Source organism: Rousettus aegyptiacus, unplaced genomic scaffold, assembly GCF_014176215.1.
Source record: "Rousettus aegyptiacus isolate mRouAeg1 unplaced genomic scaffold, mRouAeg1.p scaffold_m13_p_13, whole genome shotgun sequence".
NCBI classification, from domain to species: Eukaryota; Metazoa; Chordata; class Mammalia; order Chiroptera; family Pteropodidae; genus Rousettus; species Rousettus aegyptiacus.
In genome coordinates this window covers 61,943,985-61,960,745 of record NW_023416288.1, presented here as the reverse complement: position 1 = coordinate 61,960,745, position 16,761 = coordinate 61,943,985, and the positions used below count along the sequence as shown (strand labels likewise).

The 16,761-nt window shown below is 39.3% G+C and overlaps 1 protein-coding gene across 6 annotated transcripts in view; it reads right to left on the bottom strand.

Annotated features, from left to right (window-relative positions):
• Positions 1-5,229: 5,229 nt before the first annotated feature.
• The window catches only part of CEP41 (centrosomal protein 41), a 42,192-nt gene continuing 30,660 nt past the window's right edge, over positions 5,230-16,761 (bottom strand). For all 6 annotated transcript variants that reach the window (XM_016148725.2, XM_036230912.1, XM_016148724.2 and 3 more), the window contains 6 exons: positions 12,804-12,948; positions 10,961-11,112; positions 10,483-10,550; positions 9,284-9,398; positions 8,433-8,648; positions 5,230-7,751 (listed from right to left, as the gene is read on the bottom strand). In XM_016148725.2, coding sequence (XP_016004211.1) covers positions 7,603-7,751; positions 8,433-8,648; positions 9,284-9,398; positions 10,483-10,550; positions 10,961-11,112; positions 12,804-12,948 — 845 coding nt within the window. In that variant the 3' untranslated portion in view covers positions 5,230-7,602. The remainder of the gene's footprint in view (positions 7,752-8,432; positions 8,649-9,283; positions 9,399-10,482; positions 10,551-10,960; positions 11,113-12,803; positions 12,949-16,761) is intronic.

Sequence of the window (16,761 nt, the reverse complement as noted above, 5' to 3'; positions counted from 1 at the left end):
CAATAGTTCTTGACATATAGATGCCCAATAAATATTTGTTGAATGAATGTTCTTCACTTTTACTAATGAACTCATGAATGTTATAATCTGTGTATTTTAGTTTTAAGGTTACTTTAAATTCCCTGAGTTGTTGTTTAGAAAGTGGGGCTCTGAGAGAATGTCTTAAGAAAGCCAAAAGGACAATAAAGGAAGCACAAGAACGATCATTCCACGAGGACAGGAATTGCATTGTTCTGTTCAACACTTAATCCCTACTGGCTGGCCAAGTACATGACACATATTAGGCACTAAATAAATTCTTATTAAGTGGAAACACATGAGTCGTTAACATTTTTTTTTTTTTGTCTTTTCAATGTAGGAAGAGCTTTACATTTTATTGGAAGATACATATTTTTACAAAGCTATGGGTAAAAATTTTTTATTTTTTAAATAAAAACAAAAAGCTAAAAGAGAAGCAATAATTCTAGAAAATATTGTGGCATATGTGAAAAGATATTAATAATCTTGAGAGAGAAAGAGCTCTTATAAGGGGTTGGAAAAAAAGAAAAGACTAACATTTCAAAAGAAAAACGATCATTTCCAAAAGAAGAAACACAAAAAGCCAATACATGCATGAAAGATACTGATCCTGAGTGATCTTTTTGTACACTAAAGAAAAACAAATATATCATTTTTCTCCCATCGGATTGACAAAGAATAAAAATACCAACAACCCAGAGCTATCAAAGGTATAAAGAAATAAGATCTGTCATATCCTACAGGTGGGAAGGAAAATTTACACCTTTCCAGGAGGGCAATTTGGCAATATAAATAAAAATTTTCAACGTGTTGCCCCTTTGACCCAGAAAGTCCACTCAGAAGAATTTCTTTTAAAAAATATTCAGATAAGTTCGAATATATGTAATGCACATGGTTGTAATAATAAAAATTTAAGTAAAAAGAACCTAAATAGATACTAGCATTGATACTGATATGACACATTTACACAACAAAGAATCATGAAGCCACTGAAATCTGTGTTGACATAAAAAAAATGGTCACAATATACTAAGTGAAGGAAGTCGGCCATATGGAAATGTTCTAAAATAGGTTTGTGGTGATGGTTGCACAACTCTGTAAATTTACTAAAAATCACTGAATTGTATATTTAGAATGGGTGAATTTTATGGTATGTGATTTATGCTTCCATACAGTTGTTGAAAAAAAAATGATTACAAAATAGTATGTTGAATATGAATCTCATTCTTGTTTGAAACGCACGCACGCGCGCACACACACACGCACACACACACACACGAATGCCTAGAAGGACATATTGCCTAATAATTATTGTGGTTACCGAGGGTAGTGGTGGTGGTTTTCCCCTTTTTACTTTTCTGAATTTCTTGCATAATTGGGGGCAGGGAGAGAAAGTTCTTTCAAACACACTAACCTGTGGGTAAATTTTAAATTTCTCTAGCATCGACTTATTATCAACATCTTAATTTGTGCTCAGATCTTTTTTGTAATTTGTCTAAACTCACTTCTTCTGCTCTGGCTTCATATTTCACCTCCTTGCCCAGAGCAATTGTCTTATCTTTGGGAAAATTTACATGCCAGAGAGAGACCTGGAAGCATTAGTGTCTCTACCAAGGGAAGGGGTTACTCATATTCCCCCGCTGGTGACTGTTCCCTATGCACTCTGCTGTAGCTCAGATAAAATTCCCAAGAGCCCTTTCTGCTCACATTCAGTTCCTATAGCAATCTGGGGAATTGATTATGCTGATCGATTATGCCTATTCTTCAGGACTTTTCAAAAATTCTTATTTTCGAATGAACTCATTTTACTTTTTTCTTAGATCATATATGGCTCTCAGTGTGGCCTGTGGCCATTGGTGGGGTCCACGAGAATCCTTTGGGTGGTCTCTTGAATTGATACTCATGTCTGGCTTTCTGGCTTTGGCCTGAAGCTAAAACTGAAATGTCATTGAATACAATCCAGATATGACCTCACCGGTCCCTCATCCAGTGGAGGGACCATTTATCATCTCGGGGGTTGCTTTGCAAGGGCAGGAGGGACTAGGTGGATTGGAAGATGCAGACAGACTCACATTCTGAGGCTTTAAAGCACATTAACAGCATTCTGTGAACACATTAAGACCCAGATGCTACTTTCAGGAAACTGATATGACCAACCACAACATTCAAATTGGCCAAATGAAGGAAGAACTCTGAGAAAAAAAAGCACAGAGCACCCCTCAACTCGGAAAAACTGTCAAAGGGTAATGAATTCCCAAAGCTTTCAGGGTCTGTATTCATCTGGCAGCTCGAACCATGAACATCTTCTAACAGCCCCAGAAACCGAATGTTGCTTGCCAAAATGGAGAAAATTAAAAGTCTTCTGCTTAACCACAGTAGTGGTGGTGAGCTACATTCTAGAAGGTCGCAGTAGAAGTGGGGCTCTGCCACACCGACTAGGGTACAGAGGGCTGCCACTGCTTCCTCCCGTGAAACCCAGGCCCGTGGCCGTGAGCCAATTCATGCAATTTCTGTCTCAAACTAAATCAGAAACATCACTGCAAGGGAGAGAAAAGACCAGACACAAATCATATCAATATGGTTTATTGAATGAACAGTTCAACCTCTCAGGAAAACAGCTTACTTTTTTCCTACATCTAATGAAAAGTTTGTAACTCGTATTCCTTAAGTGATGCCTCAGGAGGTGTTCACTAAGAAACAAAACAAATCTCAGAAACCTGGGAACACCTGTCTTCAAGAGAGGTCCCTAGGCACTGACAGTGGACACGTGGAAACACACAGTCCCAGGAGCAGATGTTTCGGTCCCTGAATTTCCATCGCCTTTCGCGTGGGCAGAGGAGGAAAGCTTCCAGTGATCTCCGGTGATGAGGAGGGAAGCGGACAGCCGAGGGGGAGTCACAGTTCGCTGGTAAGTGGAGGCACGGCCGGCCGAGGGAGCCCCGGGCTGTGCCTCCCCAGCGAGGGAGGCGCAACCACGATGGCCGAAGGGACTTGCTCTGGAGCCACGAGTCCTGCGCTGGACCCTGGCTTCTCAACCTTCTACCTCAGTGACTCAGGGCAAGGTGCTTACTGTCCATATGACCCTCAGTCTCTTCACCTGAAAGCGGGGCGCCTACCTAATAGGGCGGTTGCGAGAATTAAATGAGTCAAAACACGGCCGAACACAGAGTTAGCGCTCCATGAATGTCTGCTAGTGTCATTATCTGGAAATCTTCAGGCTTTGAAACAAAAGAGAAAGAACCACCCGCTCTCAGATAAGGATGGCGTGCAACCTGTATTTGATGAATTCTGAAGGCTACTCTGAGCCTGAAGGGACCATGAAGACAGGCCTGGCGGGCTGCAGACAGCTAGGGTAACAGTAACACCCCTTACAGCTCTCTGGGCACCTCTTGCAGAGGGCAATCTAAAAATCTCGGGCTTGTGAACGCCTCTCTTACTGAAGCAGGATGTGGTACAAAGGGATAAAAGATAAAGAGCTTTCTGGATCTCCAGAATGGCAGATCAGGGTTCAGTGGCCACCACAATAGGCATTATACCCCAGACTTCAGTCTTGACAGGTTCGATTCATTTAGTCACACACCCTTATTAACAGCCACTGTCATACAGTTGGTGATTTTTATCCTCTAGGAGCTTACAGTCTAAGTAACTTCAGATAATTTAAATAACTGTAGTAATAGCATTTGGTAAATGACCTCTGTTTGTCCCACATTTTACCAAGTGCCGTCAGGATGTTACGCAGGCGAAGAGAATCTGCTGTTGCTCTCAGAACAAAGAGGCTCAGCATTGGAGAGTGAGACCATAAGGGGCCCACGGCATGACAAACACAGTTTTGCAAACACACACTAAAATCATGCACTGAAACCTGTTCTGTCAGAATCTAATGCTGACAAATTCCCACTGTTACATATATTATGCTATAATTGACCTGTGTACCAATTTAAGGACACCATGACAGACAACTTCAATAATTACTACCATTGTGGGAAAGTATTACTACTTGAATGTATTCTGAACGCTTGGGAAGCACAGTGTGTCTTGTTTACTGTTTTTATGAGGAAAATATATTGTTAATCAAAAAATTAATTGAACTGCATATAAGCATATCATCATGCTCACATAATTAAACTGATGAATTAGTTTCTTTAAAAAAGTATTATGGCAGTTACATCTTTGAAAGAATTGTGAAGAAAATAAACATACTTTTAAACATTTTGGAACTGGGGAAATGTTCTTAATGATTATCTTCAGAGTAGAGGAAGAAGGGAGTTGTGGATTTAAATCCAGGTGGACAGAAATTAATTATCCCCCTTAAAAAAGTCAGATAACATAAAAGACAGAATCTATAACCAAAATATAACATGACAGAAACCAAAACCAACACAAGAAAAATTACCTACATATTTCTTCCTAGTCTAGGACTCCGATTTCACTTATATTCCACAAGGGAATTGAAGAAAAGAAGGTTTTTGTTTTGTTCTGTGTTCTTGGGGAGTAGCCTAAAGTCTTAGGAATTTCTGCATAATCTCAATAGCACCACAGGAAAAATCCCGCAGCAGCTTATGAACACTGTTCCCTTTTAATTCTGATTTATACCGAGTCCTATATGATTGTGCTGGTTCTGGTTTTCCACTCAAGGTAAAAATAAAATGACTTTCAGGCCGTATGAATTATTCTTACCTTTCGGTAGATTAAACCGGACACTATTACAGCCCAAGATGTTCTTTTCGTTTTCAAGTGAGTAACACGGTTTTTCCCTCCCTCTTTACTTCTCGTTGCCTCGACCCTCTCCCCCTTCTTCCCTCCTTTCTCTCTTGTATACATTTCCCTTTAAAGCACTGAACGTGTTATTTGAGTTTGGCCATCACCGCTCCTCAGAGCTGTGTTTGTACATTGATAAAGCACGTTACATTTAGGGGTCACCAGGCTAGGTCAGCTGATCACCCCCGAAACACTGTCAAGAAAGCCTGCTGTAATGTGTTTAAGGTGGCAATTAGTCCCTGCTTGAGCAGGAAGAGAAACCCAGGCCTTCTGACTAGAGAGCTAAGGTCCCTTCTCCTGACTGGAATGATTTCCTGCTTTATTTATGCAAAGAACATATGCCTCTGTGGGAGATGTGGCAAAAAGAGGTACTCTTTCAAATCACCCCAAATCATCTCAACAGAGAGAAAGAAGAGGTTGGCAGATCTCTGCATAGTAATAGCAAACAACAAGTTAATAACTATGTACTTTAATTTTCAGCATTCACAATTGGACAAAGTATTACTGGTCACTTAAATAATACATGTCAATTAATCTAATGAAGAAACGAGTAAAGCAGAACACTCAAAGCAGTATCTTGAGCATGTAAAACTCTGCGAGTGACATTTAACACTCCGAGGGCAGAATCGGAACAGGTCTTTGAGGAGCAGTTATTTAAAATTCTTACCAACAGGGCAAAGCACTACGGGGAAAGGCACATAAATACACTCAACCTGCCAGATCGTTCAGCTAGATGCACAGCAATTCTACTAAGTTTGGCTAACCTGACTTTCCACGTATGTACAGTAGTTTCTAACACTCGCATGTTGTCTGGTGATGGGGATGCAGAAGAGGAAGAAAGGCGGACTACCGCTTACTTTAAAAATAGGATCAAGTGGGAAAATCTACCTCCTGACTAGTCGATTTTAAAATGGCATAACCAGAACTCTGTGACAGAGAAAACATTTTTTTTTCCCTTAAAAATGTATATGTGTCAAAAATGGCTGAAAATCTTGTCCATGCTAGGGGAAAGTCAAATGTGGAAAAATTTGCATTTTAAAAATCTATGCTGTAAGGAAAATAAAAAGCCAGAGCATTTTGGCATTAGCAAAGGGCTGAACAAAGTTCTCAGGCAATAAATTTATGGGGAAACATGACAGGCTCCTCATTAAAGCTATGTGTACGTTGGCTGAATTTTATACAAGATTCTTGAATCTTGTGGAAAATTGGGCACGGCTTGACATCTGAACAATGTCGCTGGTTTGTTTGATTTCTAAAGCGTTGGAAAATGTTGTACTTTGGAAATCAAGTAGAGAGGAATAAACATACTAAAACGGAACTGGGCTGAATCTGAAAGTCATTTTTCCATATGCCTCTATCAGATATTTATTACCTTTATTTCTTTTACAACACGGCCCCTGTGCTAGAAATACTGTAGTACTTTTTTTTTTTTTTTTTTTTTTTTTTTTGATGGTGAGAGAAAAGAGTGCCGTTAAGGCAAATCTTACCCAGCAGCGGTAACCACCTAAGGATAGGCAATTTTCAGTTGGCTTTTCAGAGGCTGGTTGCCATGACAAAGAGCACAATTTATTCCTCAGTCCCTTATCACAGCTACAGATCACAGACCATAAAAATTAACAAGGCGCTTTTCCTTTTCCTGATGATTTCAGAGTTCCTCATCCTTACCTGAGGTCTTTTGTTCCCCCAATTAAATGGAATGAATGTCAGTCATCTAGCAATTCAATTAATGCTGATTCAAAATTCTGGCCCAAACCAGAATCTATAATCACAACCTCCTAATCACAGCTCTGTCATGAGAATGAAAAGTAAGCAGGAAATTGCATTAATTACTCAATTAGACTAATACTGTATTTTAAGCAACGGCTTAAGGGGCTGTCAGCTCTGACAAAGGACCGTGGAGTCGTCCTCACCTGTGTGCATGCGGTGGCCCACCCGAGGCTGAGGTTTTCAAGGGGCCATAATTTTTACCCACCTAAGATGGATGGGCTTGAGCTGGGTAATGGAAATTCATAACTGATACACCAACAACAGATGAGGGGCAGCTCCGGGGTGCTTCGGCCGCTCTCCCCACGGCCCTGGACGATGGACAGGTTTTTCCTGTGAGAGGCCCCGGGCCTTCTGGGAAGGCAAGCTGAGCCCACATTATCACCTGTGCTGCCTCCAGGAAAACATCTAGTGAGGAGGAACATTCAGGAAGTGTGAGAGCTGCTCCACTGAATCGTGAAATTGAGCGGAGCTCGCAGGTATCACCTCTGTAAACTCACGACAGAGCTTGCAGCGTGAGCCGGGAAGGGCGCCTCAGCAGATGGGCCCGCACCTGAGGGGGTGCCGGGGAGGCTGAAAGCTAAGAATCATCTGCACCCCCCAAGCGCCAGCTTTTCGGGATGCGAGGCCTACCTGGAGAACCTTTGAGAAACCGAGAGGAGTGAGTGAGAAACTACTGGTTGGGAAGAACACACCACACGAGACTGAAGTATTTACAAAACAATGCTAGACATAGACCCAAACAAACTGGACCTTATTAAAAAAAAAAAAAAAATTAAAGCCTAAAAAAATTAGACTTTTTTTTTCTGACTCAGTTTAAGAAACTTAAATATTTTATAAACAACAGGGAGGACGCTAGAGCCTGTCATGGCTCTGGTTTTTCTAAAAATCCTTCCCGAGCTGGATGGGGACAGGAACTAGAGACGGGAAGAGAAAGAAGGGCTATCACACATGTCACATGTCATGGTCTTTCCTCTGCAGCAGTTTCTGAAATGACCACCTGGAAAACTGCTCGGGGGGTTCAAAAGGAGAGAAAACATTTATTTGACTAAGACAAAGTCTTTACTTCCACGGTTTGCCTTGCAGGGGGCCACTGCTGAGCGAACGGGGGTTCGGGTGGCCGGCAGGGCCCCCAGCAGGCAGGCTTGGACCGCCACGGGCGCTTGGAACCTTGGAGTCTCTTCCGGAGGCATTAGCTTGGGTCAGCCGGCCTGAAGGAAGCAAGAAAGTGGGGAGCAGAGCTGCAAAAATGATTCCGGGGACAATCTGCCAAGTACACTTTTAAGCTAATGAAGACTTATGCTACAACACTTTTAAGCTAATGAAGTCCTATTCAGCATTTACTTAAGGCTAAAACCTACTCTTTATCCTTGAGATCAACCTGAAGGTGGGGAAGGGGTCAGGGATGAAAGGGAACCCAGATAGCCTTTCTTTCTTCCTCCCTCTCCATTATCCCTAACCAGCCAGGCCTGTCCTTCATTCCTTCCTGGTAGAGAATGGGGCAGGAGCCATTAGAGCACAGAGAAGACGAAGGAAGCAGTGTGCAAAGGAAAGGTCAGCAGCGGTTTAAATGTACGTAGAAGCAACAGAAGGAAATGAAAACTTTCCAAGAAGGAATGTGAATGCGCTTAGCCTCTCAACTGTGCCTGAGACGCACACTTTATTTGACTGATAAATTCTGTTACCTTCTATGTCTGTGTGCAAAGCCTAAATCCTGTCACAATCCGGAATTACCTCCACTGGGCCGCTCTCCCTGTACCAGCCCCTCACAAATATTTTAAGACTGAACATATTAATAAGAAGTCAAGCTTTTCAGATGATGAGGCGATGCTCAAAACTGTAAAAGGCAAGCTCTAAAGTAAACATTGTCTCTAAAGGTCAAAATATCTTACTGGGATCGTCTGTAGGACCCTGATCCTCTTCCAGGTAATATTCTATCTTTTTTAGGTCTTCCGGGGTAAACCTCCATTTATTCTCAGCCGGTGGGGGAGGCACTTTGGGGCTCGATCGTCTCCGGGCAGAACCAAGAGGAAGCGCTTGCTGGCAAGATGCTGGCAGGGAACCCGTAATCAGGCCTTCTGGGAATTTCTGAGCTAAGACTTTTAGACCTAGGTGTTAGAAAGATCATCAGAAAAAGCAGCATTAACATGGTGAAGCCAAGGCAAAACCTGAAAAGGAGCCTGCGTGTCTCCTCATCTTTGGTCTCTGAGCCGAGGCCAACACAAGGACATGAAGCCTTTCTTAACTGCTCCACCATTAAGTAAATTACACCAGAAAAATGTCAGTTATATGGGATTCTGAGAATTCCACCAGAAATCCTTGTGCTCAAGCCCTCAACATTAAGGCTTTCTTAAAGAGCCCTGAGGCAGTGTCAGTATTTCAGGAATTTAAAACATGTGCTGATAAAGCTAACGGAAGCCTCACAGAACTCCTGCCTCCTTTCAGCCAGCAAAGCACGCTCTCCTCTCTTCTCAGAACACAGGCGTACCTCATTTCATTGCGCTTCACTTTATTGCGCTTCACAGATGTTGTTTTTCACAAACTGAAGGCAAGACCCTCCACCAGCAAAAAGATGACAGCTCGCTCGACTGTGACACTTGCTTTACTACAGTGGTCTGGAGCCGACCCCGCAGTGTCTCCGAGGTCTGCCTGTACTAAATCCTGACTTCGCAGAGGAGAAAGGTGATGAGGAGGGGCTGAAGGGCTGTGAGTCCAAATATCTGCCTTTTACAGTCCCGCTCACCTCCAGAAAGCATGAAGAGGTTTTCAAATCCCCGCTCACACATGGTGGTGGCCGCCTGGCTGGCCAGCCTCTCATCGTCATCATACAGAATGATGATCTTGCCGTGGGCATTTTTCTAAGAGGCAGATGAGTTAAGGTTCAACCACGCTGGGTAAATGCTCCTAGACTATAAGAAACCCCCAAGGAACAAAGAGCTGTCAAAGTTCACCTTTCTGAATTCAGGGGAACATCAAAGGAGGCCGCTCTTCACTCATCACACCAGCCGTTAACTGGGTTTCTCTCTGCTATGGAAACCACATGAGCTGGTGAGCTTTTCTTTTATAAACTAACACCGTCAAGGTCCAAGGCAGCACCAGTCACACGCACTACTCCCTCTCGCTCTGTTATCATTACAGCCCTGGAAGAATTACAAGCTTCATTTTACAGGCAAAGAAATAGAAAAACTTCTATGCCCAACGTGTTCTTATTTATAAAAACAATTTAGCATTATTTAGAATAGTAAAAAAAAAAAAAAATGTGAACCACCTATAAGTACAATAGAGAGGAAAAGTTTAGTAAATTACAGTAAATCTGAAGATGAGATATTATAACCATCAAAAATGGAGTTTATAAAGAACTTGTCTTAGTGTGGGGAAATACACTGTAATATGAAGTGGGGGAAAAACAAGATACTAAATTACATACACACTATAATTTCTACTTTGTTAAAAAATACATAGAAAACAGTCTGGAATCATATATACAAAAAATGTAGTAAGAGTTGCTCGAATGAATGATTATTGAAGATTTGCAGTTTTCTTTCTTACATATTTCAGTAAATTATTTTACACTCGTATAATTTTTTTTGAGCAAAAAAATTAAAATTTTACGAAGAAAAAAAGTTAAAATAGAAGGAACAAAATTTATTTAAGTTTTACCTGGGAAATTTTCCTGGGGGAAAATGTCTTAAGACTAACTCACTCTGAAGAAACCATAATCTTTATGCCCGATGTTTGGGGCACAGTGCAGCATGGCTTGGAAGCTTCTATTTTAATGGGTACGCAGCAGGAGCTAAGAATCCAAATTCTAAAATATGCTAAGAAAATTAATTATTACCAAAATCTTTCTCAGAGTTTTCTTACTAGAAGCATGATTAACAATAAATTTGATTCTTAAAACCCTCATTATCACCCAACTCCATAAAATGCAGCAAAGGATACATATTCAAGAATATCATTTGAATAAGGGTTCATTGTTCTAGACAGAGTTGCAATTGGGTAACTGTAAGCTGCAGAGAGAAGAAAAACTCAGGAAGTTTGTAGCTATCTTAGTACAACTTGGCCCCAATTCCCAGCTGGTTTAAAGTCTAACTAAGAGTTGAAAGAAATAAATTTTCAAAATCAGCAAGCCATAAACTTAAATACTTTTGTGAAAGAAAAGAAACAGGACACTATAAACGAGATATGAAACTTCACTTGCTGTTTCTCACATTTAACACTGGGCACCAGAGCCATCCGAGGATGTCACCGGCCTCTCTCAGAGCATTATGGTTAAGCCAATTCACAGGTTCCCATAACAGAGCTGGCTTACGTATGGTTTTCTTAACTGCTGACCATGGGATATGGTTCAATCCTGCTGAGACTCAGGAATGGGCTCCATTGTGGGGTGTGAGATTCTGTAAAGCCTTCCCTGTCTTACCTCCAACAACGTGGCACTGCTGGTAAGAATCTCTGTCTCGCACATCGAGCAGCAGGAAGGGGCAATCGGGGTAAGGTTTGTCTTTGGTGTTGGGCTCTGCTTTCTTCGCTAGCCCTTTGTCTAGATCCAGTTCCCCAACACCACTGATGACGCTGCAAGTAAAAAAGTAGGTCAGCAAAACTAGTCAGGGCTTGGTGGCTTAAAGGTCAAATGCGTTTCTTCAGAATAGTGAGTGTGCTCAGTGGCTTTTCAAAAGACGCTTCAAAGAAAAAGGAAAATGGAGAGTGTGCCTCAGTTCTACCTCGGACTGCAAAATCCTAAGGATTCCTACTCTACTTCACTGGACCCCAAGGAGGGGAATCCATGGTCCATAGTTACCTTCAGAGAATGCATGTTAGGTCATTAGCGAGGCCGAGGGGTTAGAAACAGTAGCGTGCATGCTGCCTCCAGCAATGAGGGCAGCATTCAGTGAAAGAAAGAGGCGAACTGTTAATCTGACGGAATTTTGAGGGATGTAAGAAAGCAGAGCCAAAGGGGAAAGAATACGGTTGATAGGAAAGAAAAAATGAAGGTGTTTCCATGTGTATTATACATAACATAAAATAAAAATGACGTTTCTACATATCTCAGACAGTGACCTATCCAATATGGATTTTGAACCTCAATGTTTTCAGTAGTTATCTATACTTAATTCAATTTTATAGGTTACAGTGTTGAGGCTGAAGAGGCTTTCCGATTTGGTGGCATTCGTATAAGGAGACAGAGGAAAAGCTAGGATTAAAATGAGGGAATTGACCACTGACAGTTTTGTTTTTAAGGTCAGAAAATCAGTGAAATTTGTTGCCATGCTAACATTATAGGCAAAATGTGGTGAAAATTTTAATCAAAGGAAGAAAGAAAAGTGTTATGAACAAAAGGGCAAATAGTGAAAAATCTCTGTTAGAATAAGATAATTACTTTCCTAGGCAAATATGAAGACATATAGGCAGACATGCACGCCAAGCCAGAGACTGGCATTAGCATAGTTCCTCTCCCGGCACAGCAGTCAAATTCTGCATTTAAATCCGATAAACGCTATAACAGTGTGCCATTTAGTGCATATTTTGTTGAACCAAAGGAGAAGAAAATCTATTTCATATGAAACTGCACCCTCAATAAGGAGTCTTGCTGGTCTAACTTGTTTTGAATGCAATTTTAGAGTCCTTGCACAAAAGTAGTTATAAAAATAATAACGGTGGTAGAAATGAGAGCAATTTTTCCTCTAGTCGAAATGTCTTCCCAGTAGAAGGGATGGATATGTGCTGCAAATCAGCACCGTCTTATAATCGACAGTTAATAATTGTGAGAAAGTGTCGCATCACAGTCTATGGAATAAGAACCACCAGCCACATACAGCCTGAGAATCAACACCAAGGGCCGCTCTCCCTTTCTCTGCATCTACCTATTTAAATATCAGAGCGCCGTGTGTGGCGCTCTGTCCTTCTTCTGATTCTAGTCAGAGTGATTACAATACGCTGCAGCAGACAGAAAAGGTGGAGGAAATCATACTCTCTGAGTCAAAGAATAGTAGTTGTAAAGCCAAGCCCTAATAGCAAACGTGCAGATAGGAAGGCTGAGAAGAATGGAAGTGAGGAATGAAAATTAATGCTCTCCTATTAATAGATTCTTACATTAACTGACAAAGAATGCTGGGAAAAGATGCAGGAGGGGGAATTTATATAAAGAGAATGTCGAAGGGCTGGGATGAAAATGTGAGACTTCACTATTGCCAATTAAGTCACAGGAATCAGTCTTGACTAATATGAAGGTAAATACAGTGAAAACATGAATCTGATTAGATTACCTCTGGAGAGTGGAGCGGCTGGAGTCCCCCGCTCCCACGCTATTTATGAACTGGACAGGGCTCGGTGACTGCTCACCCGGGCTCCCTTTCCCATTGGTCCTGGCCGTGATTTCAGCATCGGGGTCTGAAGTCGCAGAATCATCATCTAAGATTTGAAAAGGTAGAAATAAGTGAATTTAACCACAGAGCTTGTGTTTCTTAGGCAGTGTCAATGAAATTAGGTCAAGAAAAGGAAATCATACCACCATAATTAAACTGTTCTATAAATTCTAATGTATAGGTTCTCAGAATGTCATCTGTGGATCCCAGGAGTGCCTGAGGCCCTTTCAGGGGATCTGCAAGGCGAAATCTGTTTTCATAATAATACGCAGATGTTATCTTTTTTACTGTGTTGATGTTTTCACCAATGGTGCAAATGAAATGGTGGATGACACTGTTAGCGCCTTAGCAAGAATCAAGGTAGTGGCATCGAGTTTTATTAGTAATCATCCTATTTTTCACCAACGTGCAAACACAGTCAATAAATATGGCAGTCTCACTAAAAAATGACCCTGATGAAGAAACAAGAATTAATAATTTTATTAGATCTCTCAGCCTTAAGTACACACCTTTTTAGTATTCTGTGTGATGAAAAGGGGAATTGCACACAACGAATCTGCTACATACCAAAGCACCATGGTTGTTTCAGGGAAAAGCATCAGTGTGGTTAGTGCTGCTTTTGCCACGAACACTACTTTTATTTGAAGGAAAACTGACAGAACAGCTATGGTTACTTAGATTTGTGCATCTGGCAGACATTTTCTCAAAAAATGATCTAAGTGAACTTGTCATTTCAAGGACAACTACTGATGGTACTTATTGTGATGATTAAATTTTAAACAAAAATCAGAATTTTGGAAACGATGTGCCACAAGGAGCTTGCCTGTTTCCTTATACTTAATGACTTTTCTGGTAAGGTAGGTGGCAAGATGAATAAAAGTGACTTTTTGATATTGTGTAATGCAATTTGTCAATATTTAGAAGATCTTCATAACTCAGTGAACCAATATATCTTTCACAAAACCAAAGCATAATGTTTTAAAATCATGTATGGGTAAACAATTCATTGAAGCTCATGAAAAGCTCATTGATATGGTCTCAGAGTCCACATTACAACTCTTAGGAAACTACCAGGTGTCAAATTTTTGTGTCATATCAAATAAAAATATCCGCAAGTACTGAAAGGGCTATTAAAATACTCCCCCCTTTTGAACCTACAGGGTCTTCTATTAAATCAGACATTAACGAAGTCTACAAAAAAGTAAAACAATGCTATTCTCAGTAGTATTTCTGTTTAAGAAATATAGCTATTTTACATAAAAATTTGTAATGGGTCTAGTATTGTTATTTTTAAGTGAAATAATAGGTAAATTTTTTTTTTAAGTTCTCAGTTAAAAATCTTATTACCCTAAATATTAATAGTTATCATTCACATAAACCAAAACTTTGAGGTCCTCAATAATTTTTATACTGGAAGGAGACATACCAAAAAGTATGAGAATTTGCTGTTCTAACTTGTATAATTAGAGAAGAAATAAAAATAAGAGGCCTTAATTTGCATGTGATATAATATACCCGGGGACTTCAAGAGAATCCTATAAGAATAGGAAAATAAATTTGTGATTAGAAAAAAAAATACAAAGAAACAAAATACTTTCCTATATACCAATTAGAAAATAACATGAAGACCATTTCATTTACAGTAACGAATGCAGATATACAATATATTCTCCTAGAAAATAAACCTATTAAGAAATGTAGGGGAGAGGGGAGGAGGGAGGTAGATGGGGTAAAAGGAGTCAAATATGTGGTGACAGAAAGAAATCTAACTATGGGAGGGGAACACACAATGCAATATATGTATGCCTTACTGTTAAATTGTACACCTGAAACTTACTGAATTTTGTTAACCAATGTCACCAAAAAAATAAATTTAAAAAAATTTTTAAAAAATTAAATTAAAAAAGTAAAAAATACCTATAGAAAAAAACATAAAACAACTTAAAAAAAAAGAAATGTAAAGGTCCTATAAAAATGTATAAATCCTTTATAGGTCTTATAAAAATTATACTTAGGGACATAAAAGACTCGAATGAAGAGAGTGACATACCTTGCATATCCCTGACTGGGTGACTAAAAGTGAAATTATGTTAATCCTTTCCAGATTTATTTAATTTTTAGCCTTTATACAAATCCCAATGGGATTTTTTTTAAAGCTTAAAAGAATTTTAAATATAAGAGCAAAACTATTTTATGTGTATATAAAATTGGCAAAACTGACTCATCAAAATGTAACGTATAATGAAAAGGTAAATGATCAAAACAATGCCGAGCTACAACCAGAACAATAGGATGTGATAGAGAACAGAATCAAATTCTAGAACATACATAATGAGCTAATATATGTTAAAGGTGGCACCGCAAGTCAAAAGGGAGAACTACTGAGTAAGTAAATGGTATTGGAATGATTTGCCAACTATCTAGAAAAATAGAAAAATCAAATTTAGATAACCCACTCACATCATATACCAAAATACATAACAGATGGACTAATGTAAACAAAACAAAACAAAAACCGAGCAAGCTAATAGAAGAAAACGTAGGTAGATAATTTATCTTATTTTGGATTTTATGAGTCTAAAGCAATCGAACAAAATATGTGAAAGGCTAATAGGTTTAATCATGTAAAAATGTAAAACTCAATATATGCAAAAAAACCCAATACACAGAAAATTAAAAGGTGAATAACAAATTAGGAAAAATATCTGTGACATATATGGATGAGAATAGAGCAATATACTTAATTATAAAGTTTTTAAAAATTAACTAGCTCTTTAATTGAAAAAGGGTCACGTGTACAATGTAAAAATGCAAACCAGATAAATTAATATGGAAAGGAAGTTGTCTTCCCACTCCAGACCCGCAGGCCCCCGGGCCTCCTCCCCCCACGGGAGCCAGCTTCACATGTTTGTCTCATTTCGGAAATAAGACTACATACTCTTGCATATATTTTATTTCCTCTTTTTACATATCCAGGAGAATGCCATTCATACTGCTGTACGCTTTTTTTGTTTTGTTGTTTTATTTTTACTTAATAATATAGCTTGGAAATTGTTCCAAATCAAGTAAAGATTTTTCTCGTTTATTTCCAAAGCTGTATTGGTTTCCACAGTAAAAAGATCTCATAATTATATAAAGCTTTCATAAATCAATAAGTAATAGATGAACATTCCATTAGAAAAAAAAAAAAAAGGAAAGGACCTGTAATATCCTCAAAAGAAGAAATGCATAGGACCAATAAATATGCACATATACAAAGCTCAATCTCACTATCAGAAATTCAAAATAAAACTAGTAGACACCATTTTTTCATCTATCGAATTGGTAAATATTTACAAAAATGATAATTAATCAACACTGGCTAGGATGGGGAGAAAATGGTCTTCTCTTTCACTTGGTGGGAACGCAGACAGGTAGAACCATTCTGGAGATAATGTGAATCAGCACTGAGCATCTCAAAATGGTTCCACCCTTCATCCATCTGCAGTGATTTATCTTCGGGAAATAATCAGAACCACACAAACGTTTATGTATTTACATTGCAACATTATTATATAAAAGTAAAAACTTAGAAAAACTGTAATGTCCAGCAACAGCAGAATAATTAATAAATTATGTTATAGCCAAAGTACAGACATTACGTGACCACACAATCTTTACACTGAAGCTTTGGAAGTCTATTTAATGACATGAAAGTATGCACGATAAAATGTTAATTGAAAACAGCATAATACAAAACTATATTCAAAGAGTATGAATTTGGATGGGAGTCAGATAGGGGTAAATAGACCAAAATGTTAACAGGGATTATGAGTTATTTTAATTTTCTTCTTTATATATATATATATTTTGTAGCTTT